The following is a 19,487-nucleotide window of genomic DNA, read 5'->3' as shown; positions in this document are numbered from 1 at the left end:
GACATTGCTTACAGGCAATGGGTACGGAAAGTATTCAGACCCCCCTTAAATCTTACCCTCTTTGTTATATTGCAGCCATTTGCTAAAATCATTAATTTATTCTTTTACCTCTTTAATATACACACAGCATTGACAGAAAAATCTGAATTGTTGAAATTTTTGCAGATTTATTAAAAAAGAAAAAGTGAAATATCACACAGCCATAAGTACTCAGACCCTTTGCTTAGTATTTAGTAGAAGCACCCTTTTGAACTAATACATTCGTAAGTCTTTGGGAATGATTCAACAGGGTTTTCACACCTGGATCTGGGGATCTTCTGCTTTTCCTCCTTGCAGACCCTCTCCAGTTCTGTCAGGTTGGATGGTGAATGTTGGTGGGCAGCCAATTTCAGGTTTCTCCAGATATGCTCAATTGGGTTTAATTCAGGGCTCTGGCCGGGCCATTCAAGAACAGTCACAGAGTTGTTCTGAAGCCAGTCTGTTATTTTAGCTGTGTTCTCAGGGTCATTGTCAAAAAACATGTCAAAGCACGTTTAAAGTTTGCCGAATAACATTTGGACAAGCCAGTTAAATACTGGGAGCGTATAGTCTGGTCGGATAAGAGCAAAATGTAACTTTTTGGATGTCGTAATGCTCACCATGTTTGGAGGACAAATGGTACTGCACATCACCCTAAAAAACAGCTGACGAAAACCTGTTTATATATGCGGAAATTAATCATCATCTGTCATCTTTCAATAATAAATTTTGTTTAAAAAACGTATTAAAAATTACTACTGAGTCTATTTTGGAGGGAAGTGTTCCATATGTGATTTGTTGAAGTAGTCCTATTTTTCTTGAGATGCCCATTTAAAGTTGTGGTGTGAAGCTAAATGTTGCTCGGCTCATTCCAATGATACTGGAAGAGCTTGATGTTTAACTGCCCTACGCAGTCATCCTAGTTACTCACAACTGTTAATCCATGCCAATTGTCATCAGCTCATTTAGCAGTGAAAAGGTCCTCCGCTGGAGTGCTTTCAAGAGAAACAGTTTGTTGGTGAGTTTTTGGGGACTTGCTAATAGCCTTTGTGCTAATCTTGCCTTTTGTCCTAGTCCTGCCTTTTGTCTCCAATCAATCCCTTCTACACATAGCCCACCTTTTCAAGATCTTGTGGTTGCTTAAACAGAGTACCACTACAGAACCTCGACCAGCCATCAGATTTTGCTGCATTTAGCCATCACTTCAGTGGGAACAGGAAATCCCAGAAGTCATTCATGCAGCATATTGCTTCCTATCGCGTAGCCAGAGTGTGTTCCAACGACTGGCGCCAACTCTTCCTTTCACACCAGTGAGCTTTTTTTGTACCCCTCATTGTAAAAATGTCGGCGTGCTTACCTCTTCACGTGGATTCCTTTAAAGATTTCCGTTGTTAGTTTGATTTTAAATTACGTCAATCAGTGTCTCTCCAAATAGTTGGAGGAACAGTCCAGATGGGCGGCGAGTATCTTTACTCTGGTGTAATCCAATCATAGGGGCAGGAGGCATCACAGAGATCAAACATCCTCATATTCAGGAAAAATGTTTAGACTTGGTTCATGAGGAAGAGTTGAAAACAAATTGAGTGCTCATCATGAAATTCACACATTCATACACTGTAACAGTCTCCTCCAAGCACAAGTGTTGTGGACTGTGGTCTACAATAAAAAACAACAAGCAATTTGTTACAACTTTTCTGGGCGTTTTATGATGTCTGCCGCCAGATTAACAGCTGGGATGTTGACACAGTTTTTATCAGTGGCATCTCCGTTTAGAGGGCAGGAACAGAAACGCACTGAATGGGCCTCACACAGAGCAAGAGGGTTTCCTTGTGCTTAGGATTGCATCCAGGTTGGATCACTATAAGTGTTTCTTCTGCTTTGGACCCTTAAATTGTGTTTCTGAGGAGAAAGTTGATCCTACCCCATGGCCCCTTTTCCTGCTGGGATTAAGGGCCTGTCAGACATATGCGATCCAGGAAATACCTTTACTAGGCCCAAGTGGGGTCACCATAGCAACTGGTACTAGAACCTGCTGCTGGCCCTGACTTGTGCGCTCATGTGCACATGCTAACTCTGTCTGGCTTCTTGGCTGCTATTGTGAGGTGAGTTTTGTTGTGATTGTGGGAGGGCTTATATTGATTTTATGTTATATAGGTGTTTGCTGTTGTGATGTGTATTTTCTGCAAATTAGTTGTTGAGATGGCTACTTGTCTTTCATTCTTTTCAGACATGTTATAAAAACTACACAATTGGTAAGAGGTACAAAAAAAATGCAACTAATTCTAAACATAACTCAAAAAAATGCACCCTCAGTGCTTGTTTTTTAGTAGTGGAAGTTGAGCAACAATATCAGAAAAGTTGGCCAGTGATGTTTTTCCTAGCTTTTGTAAGCACACAAACAACACCATTGTGACTGTGTGTCAACATAATTCGGTTACTCCCTCCCTCTTGGGCTATGTAGTAATTTAGAACAGGGGGGCTCAGGTGTCCTGCTCTGTGATGCTTCCCCGGTCTTCATTCCTGTAATCAAATTTCACCTTCCTTTCCCAAGTGGCTCCTTGCCTATTTGTCGATTGGGCCCCATTTAGGATGCAATTTAATTTGGAGAAGAAGCACCGCGGGCACTGTGCCAAAAGGAAATCAAGGAAGATCTTTTCTAGTGTCTCTTGGTCATCGCTGTATGATTAGAGTACATTTTTCAAATGGACAGTCTCATTTTTGTGTGTCGTCTGACTGTTTTAGGAAGTCACCAGTAGTGTGATTTATGTTCACAATATGTGGATTTGGAGAAGATTCGTTTGCTGTTGGTGGTTATGTATTTCCTTTATTGTGTATGTTTGGAAATGACAATATTATCTGAACTGTTAAATAAATAACCATTTCTCAATATTCCTTTTAGTCTCCGTGGAAACACAAGCAGAGCTTTTCACCCTCTATCTTGGGGATCGTCTGGACCTAAGTTGCTTCACCAAGGACCCCCTGCATGCTGTCAACTGGACCAAAGACCATGTGGTCGTAGTGGATGGAGAACACACACGAATACGCAATGGCCAGCTGGAGATTGAGACAGTGGAGCTGGCAGACTCTGGCCTGTACGCATGCATGACCTTTGGCAACCATAGTGTCTTTTTCAACGTCACAGGTATTTTAATGAAACAGAAACCAATAACGGTCATGAAATCATACCTAAGTCAATACAGTAAAATGTCTAAAAAAAACCTCTACTTAAACAGTTGACACCCTGGCCTCGTCTGAAGACGATGATGAGGACGAAGAATCTTCTTCAGAGGAAGCAAAATTATTAGGCAGTCAAAAACTACTCCGTGAGTTGGCTGATCCCTTTTAACTTACTAATGCTGCTGTATTAGTCATGTTTGCGCATACAAAGTTATTAATTGTCTTGAGGGTTCAAGGTTCAAAGATTGTGTGCATGTGCGTTTTGTGTGACAGCTTCTGAATCACTCCGACATGCTAACCTTTTTCTGACTAACTCAAATCTCTGGCTGTTCCTGAAAACTCAGCACATATTAAGAACACAATCTAAAAATCGAGTACTTACTTCAGAAACTTTCAGACAATCAATGAGTATTGTGACCTTGTGTTTTATTACATTTCAAATATTGATGAATTGTTTTTCTGTCTTTCTTTGTTGTAGCAATGGCTCCACAATGGGCTCATCCAGAAAAAATGGAGAAAAAGCTACATGCTGTTCCTGCCAGCAAGACTGTCAAGTTCCGCTGTCAGGCCAGTGGCAACCCAACACCCACATTGAAATGGTACAAGAATGGAAAAGAGTTCAAAAGAGACCATCGAATTGGAGGTTTCAAGGTCAGGAATATTAGTCTTTTAGAGTCAGTTAATATTCTTCTCATAGCTCCAACCATAACCTTCTTCAACATGTTGCTACTTGTTATGGAACAAATGCAAATGTATTCTCATCTTCTCACGCCATCAGCAACTATGCCCCTGGACTAAGTTGTGCTTTTTGTAATGTAGTGTAAAGTAGATGCGTATCACAGTGACACGAATCTTATACCACACAGTGCAAAGACAGAGCACGCCCTCTATCCAAGCAAAATGAATGGGAGATCGCAACATTCAAGATAAGACAAATGTCTCCAGACAATGATTGAAGCAAGGTGTTTGAGCAGAAGTCTGCCAGATATTTACTGGGTTTCTTTTGTCATCGCTGCTCCTGCACATAAATTTTGATCACAAAGGATGAATTACATCTTGAACTGACTTCTCAGTGCCATCAATTTCTTTTCTGCTACATATAGCTATATATGCTACATATGTTTGACTTTTTTGTTGTCTCGTAATGACCTCCCACTTCTAAATTTGCGATCCAGTAGCACAGGTGTGTGGTGCATGTGTTTACACATTTTGAGAAAAAGAAAACAACCCTCTGCTCCTCCTCCTCATCCTCCTCCTCCTTAATTTCTGCTATTTCTATCAAGGTACAATAATGGCTAGTTTAGCCTGGTCTCAGACGTCCCCAAGTCGTCTTCATTCCCAGCCGGGGCACATTTAGGAGTTTCCTCCCAGCTGCCTGTTCCCTCCCTTTGCCAGGCAGCACACTTTACCATCTGGCTGCTGTTTTTTTTTTTTTTTTTTTTTCTGTCACGGTGCAAAGGTCCGCATTGGCGGCTCAGGATGTCTCTCATCTCGCTCACGCTTGCTTTTATGGCCAGGCTTCTATTGTTCATATACTGTATCTCGTCTACTTAGAGACGTGCAGGAAGAAGGGAATAATGTAGACCACATGTATGAAGTCGAGCACAACACATCTGGCAGCAGGCAGTTGGAGTCCCCCTTATGTTGGCTAAATGAGGGAAAACATATTGCTCAGTCTCTGTACATGCATGTTTGATGTTGCCATTGCCTTAAAGGTCTGTTGGCTAATCACACAGTCCTGGTCTTGGCAAATTTACGGAAGAAAAATTATAACATGTAACGTGAAACGAACCAGTCATCTGTTGGCGCTAATAAGACAGGCTGGTGCCGGTATATGAAACACGTACCCAATTTTCCTGTGGGTCGAACAAAGATCTGTTGCTTGAAAGACATGTTGCCAACAGGAAGTTAGAATAGTGCTGGACCTTGTTACCATCACATTCCACTTCATTTACCACAATATTAGTGACCTGTTCATTACCAAAAAGCAGATGCAAAAAAAGTACTTCTTTTGTTTTAATTGGTTAACCACGAGCAAAATGTCTAATATGGGCACTTAAAGGTTTTCCTTGTGATGCAGTGAGGCTCAAAACAATTCCTGTAATCTTATACAGGTATATAATTATTTTTACAGAGATCTGAAGGCAAGGGTACTCAGTTGGAAAAGGGTGGCATGATCTCTGCAGGTCAGGGATAAGATCCTACTCCTAGTGTCTTGGGGTCTTATTCACAAGTGAGGGAAGAATGGAACAGGAGATCAACAGGCGGATCGGTGCAGCGCCTGCAGTGATGCAGACTGCATCGTTCCGTGGTGGTGAAGAAGGAGCTGAGCCGAAAAGGGCTCTATTTACCAGTGGATCTATGTTCCGACCCTCACCTCTAGTTACAGGCTGTGGGTCGTGACTGAAAAAAAAAGATGGAGTTTCCTCCGCAGGGTGTCCGGCCTCTCCCTTAGAGAGAGGGTGAGAAGCTTGATCCTCCGGGAGGGGCTCAGAGTCAAACCGCTGCTCCTCCGCATTGAGAGGAGCCAAATGAGGTGGCTCGGACATCTGGTTAGGATGCCTCCTCGACGCCTCCCTGGTGAGGTTTTCCAGGCACGTCCCTGGGAGGAGACCCCATGGATGACCCAGAACATGCTGGAGAGACTATGTATCCCGGCTGGCCTGGAAACGCCATAGGGTCCCCCTCAGAAGAGCTGGACAAAGTGGCTGGGGAGAGGGAAGTCTGGGCTTCCCTGCTTAAGCTGCTGTGCCTGCAACCTGACCTTGGATCAGCAGAAGACACTGGATGGATGGATTTACAAATCTTCAAACTGGCTTCAAAATACATTAGTGTGTGCTGGCAGTCTTGTAAAATCTGTATTATTTAGAATTTCCTCATTAAAAGAATAGTAAAGAATCCAAAAATAGTTTCACTCTTCTCCTGACTAACTTACCCAACGTGTTTTATGGACTTTTGATAGAATTGGGAAACTAAAAGATGTTGATTAAGTTGGTTATGGATAGAATGTTGTATACTGGCCAGTGAAAGCTTTTTCTCCAATGCTTAGGTTCGCGACCATGTTTGGACCATCATCATGGAGTCTGTAGTGCCCTCCGACAAGGGAAACTATACATGTGTGGTGGAAAACCAGTATGGGAGCATCAATCACACCTACCAGCTGGATGTTGTCGGTAGGTGGCGACTCTGAAAAATTATTTACAGCAGCACTCCAACTGCATGTTTCTCAACAGTATAGATTTTTTCAAATGCAACACTTTATAATGAATTAAAATTGAGCTGTCAATGATCTATCAGATTATTTGTAGTTCATGCCCTCAATTTCCTACCATTTGTCTCAACATTTATGCTATATAGTTGACAATTATCCATAAGTAGGTACTGTATATAAGATTGAGTTGTGACTTACGATAGCGTGATACATTAAAAATGCGTCGGAATGCAAAATGGCTGGCTAATATTTATATTTAATACTTTTTATCAGTTACCCTTGTTCACAGCACACAAGGTCACATACTAAATGGGCCCAGCAAGACTTCAACAGGGCCCATAACACTGACAAGAAGTCTGTGCTTCAGGGAGAGAAATACTGTCATGCTCCATAAAATAAATTGCAACCTTTAATCTGTGGAGTGTGTGCCCTGTGATTGGCTGGCGACCAGTTCGGGGTGTACCCCGCCCCTCGCCCGGAGATAGCTTGGATAGGCTCCAGTACGCCCGCGACCCTAGTGAGGATAATACGCTTTCATACAACATTCAACAGTTAATTTTGTCTGTCCAGTTTGGGATTTTATCTCAAATGTCTCTGTGTGTGAGTAATGTGTTTAATTCTGCGCTTAATTTTGACCATTCAACGAAGTCGCAAACAAACCGTACAGTATATGTACATGTATGTTGTTGTTGTGTTGCAGAGCGCTCTCCCCACAGGCCCATCCTGCAGGCTGGCCTGCCTGCTAATCGCACTGCAGTGGTGGGCAGTGATGTGGAGTTTGAGTGCAAAGTCTTTAGCGACCCACAGCCTCACATCCAGTGGTTAAAGCACATTGAGGTCAACGGGAGTCGCGTCGGTGCAGACGGCTTACCGTATGTCCGTATCCTCAAGGTACGAGCTCACTCTTATATTTACCCCTACAATCATCCCCACTGCTGTTAGAATGTTGCTATCAAAAAGTGATTTTGATTAGATTTTTCCAAGACATGCAACTTCTATGTTTGAGCTGCACATGACATTCTTTTATTTCCAGCATTCTGGGGTCAATAGTTCGGACGCTCAGTTGTTGACCCTCTACAATGTGACTGAGGAGGACAGTGGAGAATATATTTGTAAAGTGTCCAATTATATAGGGGAGGCCAATCAGTCGGCTTGGCTGACTGTCACCAGATTTGAGCCCACAGGTAAACGTCACGCAGCTGCACAGGACTACACAGTGGAAACACTCCCAAGACCACCTGGAAAAACTAGGACCGTATAACAGAAGACAACCTCAGCTGTTTCTCTCCTCCCACCCTCCCTCCATTTTCTCCCTCCCTCTCTCCTGCCTCAGTGCTCCTGAGTGTAAATGACGCTATGGAAAATTCCCAGCAGAACAGTTGAAAGTGTTTAGTCTCAGGTTTACATTGGTCCCGTTCTCAATACGTGCTCTTTCCTCTGCCCTGTCATTCTCCCTTTAGTCTATCTGCCATCTTCTTTCATTAAATTTGCTCCCTCACCCTTTGACATGCTCACACTTTGTTTACACTCTGTGTCTGGATTCCCTTTCCCCCCCTGATATAACCTCATCTCTCGCAGACGTCTCCTGCTCACTGTCCACAGACAGGAATGTGAGGTGTGCCCCACTGTGAGTGTGCTCTGTTCTGCTGTGGAGTTTTCCATGTTGTCCATCTCGTGCATGTGGAGATGAGACTCAGGTATTCAACATGGTGATGGGATGTCCACTGTTGGGTTTAGTCAGCCCGATACAACCTAACTAGCTATTCCACTAACAGATTCTTGTGGCAGGGGCTCTCCTTGACAGGTCCTCGGCTGTGGCTCGTATCTTTTTGGGCAAATGGTGTTTGATGTAGGAGGAGGAAAACTCTCCTGTGACACTTTTCCTCTATCAGAATTCTTTACTCATGGTTTCCTTCTTTCTATTGGGCCTCTTGTTGGGTCTGCTTCCTTTATTTTCTAGACCGCTGGCCTTAACACCACGGACAAGGAAATGGAAGTCCTGCAACTGAGAAATGTGTCTTTTGATGACGCTGGGGAGTATACCTGCTTGGCGGGCAATTCTATCGGGTTCTCTCATCACTCTGCATGGTTGACCGTTTTTGAAGGTATCAGTGGTTGTCTTTCTCCCGCTCTTAATTCCTGTCATGGTTCTTTAAAACAGTCTGTCTATCTGTCTTTAAATTTGTCAGAATTTGAAACAAATTAAATTCTGTCAGTATGTGAAAAGGCAAGCCGTGGCACTTAATTTCTTTTCTCTCAGCATGGCTCCTTCCTCTTTGTGGGCCTTGCTATGCTTATTTGAAGTCTAGGAATGCCAAACAAGTCACAAGCTGCCTTAAAGCTAATCTGGAAAAAAACATGCAGAGTAAATGAAGAAACAAAAACTAATAATAGGCATTTAAAAAAAAAAAAAAAAAGGCAGGAAAAAACAGATTTATTTTAAAATGGGTCGTTTGGCATCTCTGTTCAGATTTCACTTTGAACTGTTCAAACTTTTCTGCTCTTTAATTTATGTTTGCATTTAATTTGCTGTTAAGCTGATTTTCTTTGACAAGTGCTTTAAATGACATGTATTCCTCATGTCATTCCCTGCTGTGAGTCCGCCGGCCGGCTCTGATAATTGGCTGTTTGTCCTTTTGTGTCTCATTCCTCTGGGTTTGAATGGGCATTCGTCCAATTATCAAGCTGCTTGTCAGTCAGCCTCTTAATACAAGTGCAGCTCACTTGTGCACTGCTGGTGTTGGTGATGGGTGGAGCAGCACACTTGGTTTGGGATGGAAGGACCCATTATGTAGCGCTATGTTAGACAGAATCCTAATCTTTATTACACACACACACACACACACAAATTGCCAAAAGTATTCGCTTACCTTTCTTGACTCACATATGAACTGGTGACATCCTCTTCTTAATCAATAGGGTTTAAAATGACATCGGTCCACCTTTTACAGCTATAACAGCTTCAACTCTTCTGAAAAGGCTTTCCACAAGGTTCAGGAATGTGTGTAGGGAATTTTTGACAATTCTTCCAGAAGCACATTTTTGAGGTTACACACTGATGTTGGACGAGAAGGCCTGGCTTTCAATGTGCCTTCTAATTCATCCCAAATGTGTTGGTGTGCAGGCCAGTCAAGTTCATCCACACCAAACACTCTCTTACATGTCTTGGTGGACCTTGCTTTGTTCATTGATGCATAGTCATGCTGGAACATGAATGGGCCATCTCCAAATTGTTCCCACAAAGTTGGGAGTAATGAATTGTCCCAAAGCTCTTGATATGCTGAATCCTTCCTTTTACTGGAACTAAGGAACCAATATTTTTGAACAATTCAATACTCACATCTTTGTGAGAAGAGTTCTTCCATTTCTTAACATGGCTGTGCATCAGTGCACTAAACAAGATCCATAAAGACATGGATGACCAAGCCTGGTGTGGATAAACTTGACTGGCCTGCACAGAGTCCTGACCTCAACCCGATAGTGCCCCTTCGGGATGAATTAGAGCGAAGACTGAGAGCCAGGCCTTCTCGTTCAACATCAGTATGTGACCTCACAAAAACGCTTCTGGGAGAATGGTCAAAATTTCCCATGAACACACTCCTAGACCTAGTGGACAGCTTTCCCAGAAGAGTTGAAACTGTTATAGGTGCAAAGGGTGGACCGACATCTTATTGAACCCGATCGATTAGGAATTCATACGTGAGTCAAAAGCATTTGAGTGAATACTTTTTGCAATATAGTGTGTGTGGGTGTCTATATACTCTGTGTGTGTGTGTGTGTGTGTGTGTGTGTGTGTATGCATGTATGTATATGTATGTATGCATGTATGTGTATATATATGTATATATATGTGTATATATATGTATATATATGTATATATATATATATATATATATATACACACACATACAGTGTATATGTGTGTAATATACATATGATAGATATATCACATGGGTTGAAAACACAATTTGATTTAAATGGTGATGACCTCAAAATACAACCCCAATTCCAATGAAGTTGGGTGGTTGTGTTAAACATAAATAAAAACAGAATACAATGATTTGCAAATCATGTTCCACCTATATTTAATTGAATACACTACAAAAACAAGATATTTAATGTTCAAACTGATAAACTTTATTGTTTTTAGCCAATAATCATTAACTTAGAATTTTATGGCTGCAACACGTTCCAAAAAAGCTGGGCTGGGGTTTACCACTGTGTTACATCACCTTTTCTTTTAACAACATTCAATAAACGTTTGGGAACTGAGGAAACTAATTGTTGAAGCTTTGTACCGTATTTTCCGGACTATAAGTCGCACCAGCCAACAAATGCATAACAAAGAAGGAAAAAACATAGAAAAGTCGCACTGGAGTATAAGTTGCATTTTTTAGGGGGAAATTTGTTTGATAAAATTAAACACCAAGAACAGACATTTCTTCTTAAAAGGCAATTTAAAATAAAAATAGAATAGAGAACAACAGGCTGAATAGGTGTACGGTATCCTAACACATTCAGCGAACGTTACATGACGAATAAACAACGAACAGAGAACGTGCCTGGTATGTTAACATAACATATTAACAGTTATTCAGATAACTATAGCATAAAGAACATGCTAACAAGTTTACCAAACCATTTTTGTTCAGTCCTTCTCAGTTGTTTTTATAAGTTACCACTAATGTTGAAATGATACATTTTCAGAGGTACAGATACACAGGCCGAGAGCGCCCACTTGCGGTTGTCAGTGTGAAAATAACGTGAAATTATATAATAATGTGTTAATAATTTCACATATAAGTCGCTCCGGAGTATAAATCGCACCCCCGGCCAAACTATGATAAAAATTGCGACTTCTAGTCCGAAAAATACGGTAGGTGGAATTCTTTCCCATTCTTGCTTGATGTACAGCTTCAGCTGTTCAACAGTCCGGGGTCTCCGTTGTCATATTTTACGCTTCATAATGCGCCAAACATTTTCAATGGGAGACGGGTCTGGACTGCAGGCAGGCCAGTCTAGTACCTGCACTCTTTTACTACAAAGCCAAGCTGTTGTAACATGTGCAGAATGTGGTTTGGCATTATCTTGCTGAAATAAGCAGGGGCGTCCATGAAAAAGACGTTGCTTGGATGGCAGCATATGTTTCTCCAAAACCTGTATGTACCTTTCAGCATGAATGATGCCTTCACAGATGTGTAAGTTACCCATGCCATTGGCACTAACACAGCCCCATACCATCACAGATGCTGGCTTTTGAACTTTGCGTCCATAACAGTCCGGATGGTTATTTTCCTCTTTGGCCCGGAGGACACGACGTCCACAATTTCCAAAAACAATTTGAAATGTGGACTTGTTGGACCACAGAACACTTTTCCACTTTGCATCAGTTCATCTTAGATGAGCTCGGGCCCAGAGAAGCCAGCCCGTTTCTGGGTGTCGTTGATAAATGGCTTTTGCTTTGCGTAGTAGAGTTTCAAGTTGCACTTACGGCTGTAGCGCCGAACTGTATTTACTGACATTGGTTTTCTGAAGTGTTCCTGAGCCCATGTGGTGATATCCTTTCCACATTGATGTTGGTTTTTGATGCAGTACCGCCTTAGGGATCGAAGGTCACGGGCATTCAATGTTGGTTTTCGGCCTTGCCGCTTATATGCAGTGATTTCTCCAGATTCTCTGAACCTTTTGATGATATTATGGACCGTAGATGATGAAATCCCTAAATTCCTTGCAATTGTACGTTGAGGAACATTGTCCTTAAACTGTTCGACTATTTTCTCACGCACTTGTTCACAAAGAGGTGAACCTCCCCCGATCTTTGCTTGTGAATTACTGAGCAATTTAGGGAAGCTCCTTTTATACCCAATCATGGCACCCACCTTTTCCCATATAGCCTGTTCACCTGTGGGATGTTCCAAACAGGTGTTTGATGAGCATTCCTCAACTTTCCTTCTTTTTTGCCACCTATCCCAGCTTTTTTGGAACGTGTTTATCATTGGAACGTAAAAGTTTATCAGTTTGAACATTAACTATCTTGTTTTGTAGTGTATTCAATTAAATATAGGTCGAACATGATTTGCAAATCATTGTATTCTGTTTTTATTTATGTTTAACACAACGTCCCAACTTCATTGGAATTGGGGTTGTATAAGAATCGCATTCTGAACGATGCCATATCAAAACACAGTCCCATCCCAAGCAAATGTGTGCCTCAATCTGGTGTCCATTGCACGACTGGTGTTAAAAAACACATACATGATGGTCCTTTTTACCGAATGGGAGGATAAAAACAAGGTCTGATTTCGTTTCAGTTCTTCAGTATACTCAGTTTAATACCATAATTATATTGGCTCTTTCATAAAGATTTGTGAGATTTGTGCTTTTGATTTGGTTTGATTTGATTTTATGCACATTTGTGTATCGCCAGTACCAAAACAAAACACATTCGGTTAAAATTACAATTAAACCACGTGTGAGCTTATGCCTTGTGGCAGTAGAACATTAAAAGTAAAAAAAATAATTATTATTATTATGAAGGCGTGTGTGTGTGAGAGAGATAAAGTGATGTTCGCATTGTGTATGACAACCATATCCATGGCACAATTATAGCCTCCGTCTCAAAATGGGATTGGATTATACTGTAAATGTGCTGAAATTAAAATGTTGGACTAATAAAACCATTCACTCTGTTAGTACAGAAAATTCACCTATTTAGGGTTTACTTCCAGTATCTGTGGTTTAACATGCTGTGACAACTATGATGATAATATTAAGCTATTAGTGTTGTGTCAAAGGGTCTGGTTTTAGACACAGCAGCTTTTCACTCTTTGTTTTATGCAGCCATTTGCTAAAATCATTTAAGTAAATTTTTTTCCTCATTAATGTACACACAGCACCCCATATTGACAGAAAAAAAAGCGGAATTGTTGAAAATTTTGCAGATTTTTTAAAAAGGAAAAACTGAAATATCACACAGCCATAAGTATTCAGACCCTTTGCTCAGTATTTAGTAGAAGCAACCTTTTGAGTTGATACAGCCACGAGTCTTTTGGCACCTGGATTTGGGGATCCTCTGCCATTCCTCCTTGCAGATCCTCTCCAGTTCTGTCAGGTTGGATGGTGAACATTGGTGCACAGCTATTTTCAGGTCTCTCCAGAGATCCTCAATTGGGTTTAAGTCTGGGCTCTGGCTGGGCCATTCAAGAACAGTCAGAGAGTTGTTCTGAAGCCACTCATTCGTTATTTTAGCTGTGTGCTTAGGGTCATTGTCTTGTTGGAAGGTGAACCTTCGGTCCAGTCTGAGGTGCTGAGCACTCTGGAGAAGGTTTTCGTCCAGGATATCCCTGTACTTGGCCGCATTCATCTTTCTTTCGATTGCAACCAGTCGTCCTGTCCCTGCAGCTGAAAAACACCCCCACAGCATGATGCTGCCACCACCATGCTTCACTGACAGGTGATGAGCAGTGTCTGGTTTTCTCCACACCTGCCACTGAGAATTAAGGCCAACAATTTCTATCTTGGTCTCATCAGACCAGAGAATCTTATTTCTCACCAACTTGGAGTCCTTTCAGGTGTTTTTTTTTTTTTTTTTTTTTTTTTTTGCAAACCCCATGCGGGCTTTCATGTGTCTTGCACTGAGGAGAGGCTTCCGTTGGGCCACTCTGCCATAAAGCCCCGACTGGTGGAAGGCTGCAGTGATGGTTGACTTTCTAGAACTTTCTACCATCTCCTGACTGCATCTCTGGAACTCAGCCACAGTGATCTTTGGGTTCTTCTTTACCTCTCTCACGAAGGCTCTTCTCCCCCAATTGTTCAGTTTGGCTGGACGGCCAGCCCAAGAAAGGGTTCTGATCGTCCCAAACGTCTTTCTTTTCAGGATTATGGAGGCCACTGTGCTCTTAGGAACCTTAAGTGCAGCAGAATGTTTTTGGGAACCTTGGCCAGATCTGTGCCTTGCTCTTGCTCTAAGCTCTTCAGGCAGTTCCTTTGACCTCATGATTCTCATTTCGAGACATGCACTGTGAGCTGTAAGGTCTTATATAGACAGGTGTGTGGCTTTCCTAATTAGGTCCATCAGTATAATCAAACACAGCTGGACTCCAATGAAGGTGTAGAACCATCTCAAGGATGATCAGAAGAAATGGACAGCACCTGAGTTAAATATATGTCACAGCAAAGGGTCTGAATACTTATGGCTGTTTGATATTTCAGTTTTAATAAATGTGCAAAAATTTCATACTTGAGCGCAACCCACGCGTGCTGTTTTGAAAGTGTGCTGCAGTTCTCCTCCAAGTCAGTGGTATCGCTACAGCTGGTATTGGCTAGGACGCCACAGGGTAGAGTCTCCTCTGCATTTTGTGGCCATTTCCGGTAGCCGTTTTTACTTTCCTTTCCGTAGCAGGGAACAAAGAAACAACAATGGCGACCGTAGAACAGTGTCTGCTAGAACAAATTGGACCTAGATGACCAGATGATATGTTTAATTATGCTGCAAAATCGATCGACAAGGCGGCGGCGTAGGTGCTATGTGGAACCGGGAGGAACACTGATTACATCATCACAACATGTGACTAAAATGGACCAATAACGAGAGATGATCTCCGCGGCATGCTACACGCAGCAACAATTTTTGCTTTGTGCGCCTCAAGCTACGCAGAGGGGCCGCATGGGCCAATTCGTCGGTCACTTGGTGTTGTCAGCCGGGCGAGCGTGGGAGTATAAAGAGACCTTAAAGTAAAGAGCTGTCTCAAAAGACCATCGCAAACTAATTGTTGTAAAACATAACGATGGCATTGGTTACAGGCACATACAGTGGGTACAGAAAGTATTCAGACCCCCTTAAATTTTACACTCTTTTTTTATATTGCAGCCATATGCTAAAATCATTTAAGTTATTCTTTTACCTCATAAATATACACACAGCACCCACATTGACAGAAAAAAAACAGAATTGTTGAAATTTTTGCAGATATATTAAAAAAGTAAAACTGAAATGTCACACAGCCATAAGTATTCAGACCCTTTGCTCATTATTTAGTCGAAGCATCCTTTTGAGCTAATACAGCCGTAAGTCTTTTTGGGAATGATTCAACAGGGTTTTCACATCTGGATTTGGGGATCCTCTGCCATTCCTCCTTGCAGACCCTCTCCAGTTCTGTCAGGTTGGATGGTGAATGTTGGTGGACAGCCATTTTCAGGTTTCTCCAGAGATGCTCAATTGGGTTTAAGTCAGGGCTCTGGCCGGGCCATTCAAGAACAGTCACAGAGTTGTTCTGAAGCCAGTCTGTTATTTTAGCTGTGTGCTCAGGGTCATGGTCTTGTTGGAAGGTGAACCTTCGGCCCAGTCTGTGGTCCTGAGGACTCTGGAGAAGGTTTCGTCCAGGAATGGGATGATCAGAAGAAATGGACAGCACCCGAGTTAAATATATGAGTGTCACAGCAAAGGGTCTGAATACTTATGGCTGTGTGATATTTCAGTTTTTCATTTTTAATAAGTCTGCAAAAATGTCAACAATTCCGTTTTTTTTCTGTCAATATGGGGTGCTGTGTGTACATTGAGGGGAAACAAAAGAACTTAAATGATTTTAGCAATTTTAGCTGCAATATAACAAAGAATGAAACATTTAAGGGGGTCTGAATAGTTTCAGTACCCACTGTATGTTTGTGTATGTGGATCCTGTGCTGTTTTTGTACTGATGGGTGCACGTGAGCATGAGCGTGTTTCGTATGTCCAGTTCATTTGTAACAGCTGATTCACCCCCCCTGCCCCTTTTACCCTGCCATCCCCTCCATCTAGCCGTCCCACACTATCCTCCGGCCAACCACACTTATCTGGAGGTGGTCATCTACTGTGTGGGCTTCTTCTTCATCGCAGTCATGGTTGCCATCGTAATTATTGTGAAGATTCGCACCTCCTCCAAGAAGAGTGACTTCAACAGTCAGCTGGCTGTCCACAAGCTGGCTAAAAGCATCCCTCTGCGCAGACAGGTAACAGAAAGTAGATAGGGGGTTTGGAACATTTTTACCTTTTCCTCTCCTTTCCCTCACAACACCCCTTTTGCTCTGGTCTGTATGAGTGTATATTGACGCTTTAATTCTACTAAAAGCATGCTTCCATAGAGATTGTCAAGCGTCCAAGTCTTGTATCTGGTAGGTATAGTGTTCTTCTTGAGCACAGTGTTACAGGTTATTTCAATATGGGCTAAACAACAAAAACAATTTTTTCCACTGTTCACTTAATTAGTTTAAGCTGTTATCTGTGTCCATTTCATTATGAGGGGAGTAATGTCAGGCTTCTTTATCTCAGGTATCTGTGGACTCAAGTTCCTCCATCCACTCTGGTGTGATGTTGGTTCGACCTTCTCGCCTTTCCTCCAGCGGCTCTCCAATGTTGACAGGGGTGTCTGAGTATGAACTACCCCAAGATCCCCGTTGGGAGCTTCAACGAGATCGGTATGTACCAAAGAAATCAAATTGTGTTTTTCATCATTAAAGCCGCTAATTCCTTCTTTCCACCAAGCTGTACTGTCAGTTTGTTTTGATACAGTACTCCTTTTTATACCCTACCATTGGACAGGGTCCTGAAATATCCAACCTTTTCAGGATCCTTTCATTTGGGCACAAGTCCCCGCAGTGCAGCACAGTTAGCGTGTGTCTGTTTGAGAAAGAGATTGCTGTCTGTTGATTAGATACTGTATACTGTTAAGTGTATACTGTTCCACTTTATTAAACCTTTGCTGTTTTTGTTCATTTTCCAAATTAGTCAATACAATTTACAGGTGAATATTTTGAATGATCATCAACAATTATATTGGCTTCTATAATAATGGTGGTGGCTGGACAAAACCACAATGATGGTTAGCCCATCTGCCTCACAGTTCTAAAGTTTGAGGACATAATTACTCATAACTATGAATGTAAGTGTGAATTCTTGTTTGTCTATATGAGTCCTGCCCTGTGCCGTTTTTCAGTAGCCACCTTCATGCTCTCATCCATGTTGGTCGATGAATTGTTTCTTCATCTGAGGATGCCATAATTGCAACCCAGAGTTACTGCATAGTGCAGTCCAGCTTCATAGCTTTTTAGGATGCTTCACCAGTTCTAAGTGAGGTTGGAAAGGAGATGATCCTGGCCATGCTTTGCTTTTTTTTTCTTTTTCTTCCTCCCCCCTCCCTGTATACCCATAGCAGCACAAGCTTCAATGGTGTCTTTTGTTTGTTTATTTCACTGTGGAAGGTTCTGTTGGCATTTTTATTTATTCAATGACATGAAATGGTCAAATTCCACATATTTTGCTGAGGTCATTTTGGCACTTTAAGGTACCCTAAAGGGGCATGCCTATTCTGTTTACACACTATGTGGTGGAAAGACAACCCTAATTAGGATTTACCAATGTGAACCATCTCATGATGAATCAAATTTTAGGTGGAAACCTGGCTTAAGAACGCAATCTGTGATGCGTATAAAGTTTTCAAGTTCCCTTTATTTAGTACCCGGCACCTTACTCCATGAATCAGAGTTGTATGAAATGAAAGCATAGTGTTTTAACATATTAATGTTATTGAAGTACTGGCATGTATAGCATTCTTTTTGTGTCTTGCTTACAGACTTGTTCTTGGGAAGCCCCTGGGGGAAGGCTGCTTCGGTCAGGTGGTGATGGGAGAGGCTCTGGGTCTCGACAAAGAGAAGCCAAATCGTGTGACAAAGGTTGCAGTGAAAATGTTGAAGTGTAAGTAATCCCTCTTTTATTTGAATTTATTTAGGATAGTCCCTTGAGGTGCAGCATCTCATTTTCGAGTGGGTCCCAAAATACAGATGCAACATACATAACAAACAGAATTATAGAATAAGAAAATGTGTGTTACAGACAAAAAAAACAGAACAGAAAAGAACAGACAAAAAAAGCAAATTAGCTCATTCAGCCCATCGCACCCACTTCCGCTGCCTTCAGATATAAACGGTGACCCAAATGCTTGATATGTTCATAATCATAGCCAGAACAATGAGATGATCTGTGTGACGGTGATATGGTCATTCAGTGACAGTGCAAAATATTTCAAAGGAGTGACATAAAAAAAATTCAAAACATGAACTTGATGTTTTAAGATACAGGAATAAATAAAGGTACTTTATTTCAATGAGCCGGGGAGATTATTCCAGTGAGATGGATTTTTGTAATTTAATGATCTGCGAACAATTTCTTTGAAAATTCTGGGAACGGTAAAAAAAGGGTATTGTAAATGTCGAAGGGAATAATAATTAAAAAAAAAAGAAAGTCATAAATAGATTTGCTTGGACCCAGTGTTTCTTGAAAGGAGAACAGTTAAAGTGAACACATTTAAAGACACATTGAATCCATTGAAAGTGAGATCTTAAATATGGTTGTAGCCAGTTTAGAGAACCATACAGATGACAGTGATGGGTTTTAAAGGGACAACGTAAAATAAATCTGCATAGGGAATTAAACAAGTGGTTTGAGTTGAGTGTCTGAGGTGTTCTGATAGACAGTGTCTGCATAATCAATAATAGGGAGTAACGTCTGACTGTTTTCCTGACTGTAAATGTGAAACAACTGATTGACCTGTAGATTGAGCAAAGATAAGCATACATATATAAATTGTTGATGAGAAAAAAGGAGGGGTCCCCAGGGATCTCTTTTGATGTGTAGAGAATCTGCATCCACTGATGCACGGCTTTGCTTACCTGACGTATGTGTGCAAGGCTCGAATTAACCTGTCTCGCATCGCAGTTTGTGGGTCAAAATTTGCATTTTTGCACATTAAAAACACACATTGAAAAGTAAAACTGCAAATCGGGTTTACCGTGCAGACGGTCGCGAAGACGGAAGGCGGCAGTGGCTTATATGACACAACACGCTTACGTCACCGACGCGTGGACGTGGGAGTGAAGCCTATGACTGATGAGCAGGAAGACAGCAGTTGCAAAATGTGACGCCGAATGGAGAGGAGAGACAGAGAAAAGACATGGTGAAAGTGTCCTCGCATTTCATAATGTAATGCAAGGCGAGCACCCGTTCGTTGTATCACGGACCTTTCTCTCCGCCGGGTATGATGCCGTGTCA

At 41.8% G+C, this 19,487-nt stretch overlaps 1 protein-coding gene across 2 annotated transcripts in view; it reads left to right on the top strand.

Annotated features, from left to right (window-relative positions):
• Nucleotides 1–19,487, top strand: part of fgfr1a (fibroblast growth factor receptor 1a) — a 38,784-nt gene that overhangs the window by 12,701 nt on the left and 6,596 nt on the right. The window contains exons 3-11 of one of the 2 annotated variants that reach the window (XM_061766403.1): nucleotides 2,918–3,160; nucleotides 3,252–3,341; nucleotides 3,674–3,846; nucleotides 6,245–6,368; nucleotides 7,107–7,297; nucleotides 7,440–7,590; nucleotides 16,203–16,393; nucleotides 16,713–16,858; nucleotides 18,013–18,134. In XM_061766403.1, coding sequence (XP_061622387.1) covers nucleotides 2,918–3,160; nucleotides 3,252–3,341; nucleotides 3,674–3,846; nucleotides 6,245–6,368; nucleotides 7,107–7,297; nucleotides 7,440–7,590; nucleotides 16,203–16,393; nucleotides 16,713–16,858; nucleotides 18,013–18,134 — 1,431 coding nt within the window. Of the gene's footprint in view, nucleotides 1–2,917; nucleotides 3,161–3,251; nucleotides 3,342–3,673; nucleotides 3,847–6,244; nucleotides 6,369–7,106; nucleotides 7,298–7,439; nucleotides 7,591–8,366; nucleotides 8,512–16,202; nucleotides 16,394–16,712; nucleotides 16,859–18,012; nucleotides 18,135–19,487 lie in introns of both variants that reach the window. The other variant, XM_061766404.1, reaches the window with a different exon arrangement.

This window comes from Phyllopteryx taeniolatus, chromosome 3, assembly GCF_024500385.1.
Source record: "Phyllopteryx taeniolatus isolate TA_2022b chromosome 3, UOR_Ptae_1.2, whole genome shotgun sequence".
Classification (NCBI taxonomy): Eukaryota; Metazoa; Chordata; class Actinopteri; order Syngnathiformes; family Syngnathidae; genus Phyllopteryx; species Phyllopteryx taeniolatus.
This window is presented reverse-complemented; position numbering and strand designations above follow the sequence as displayed.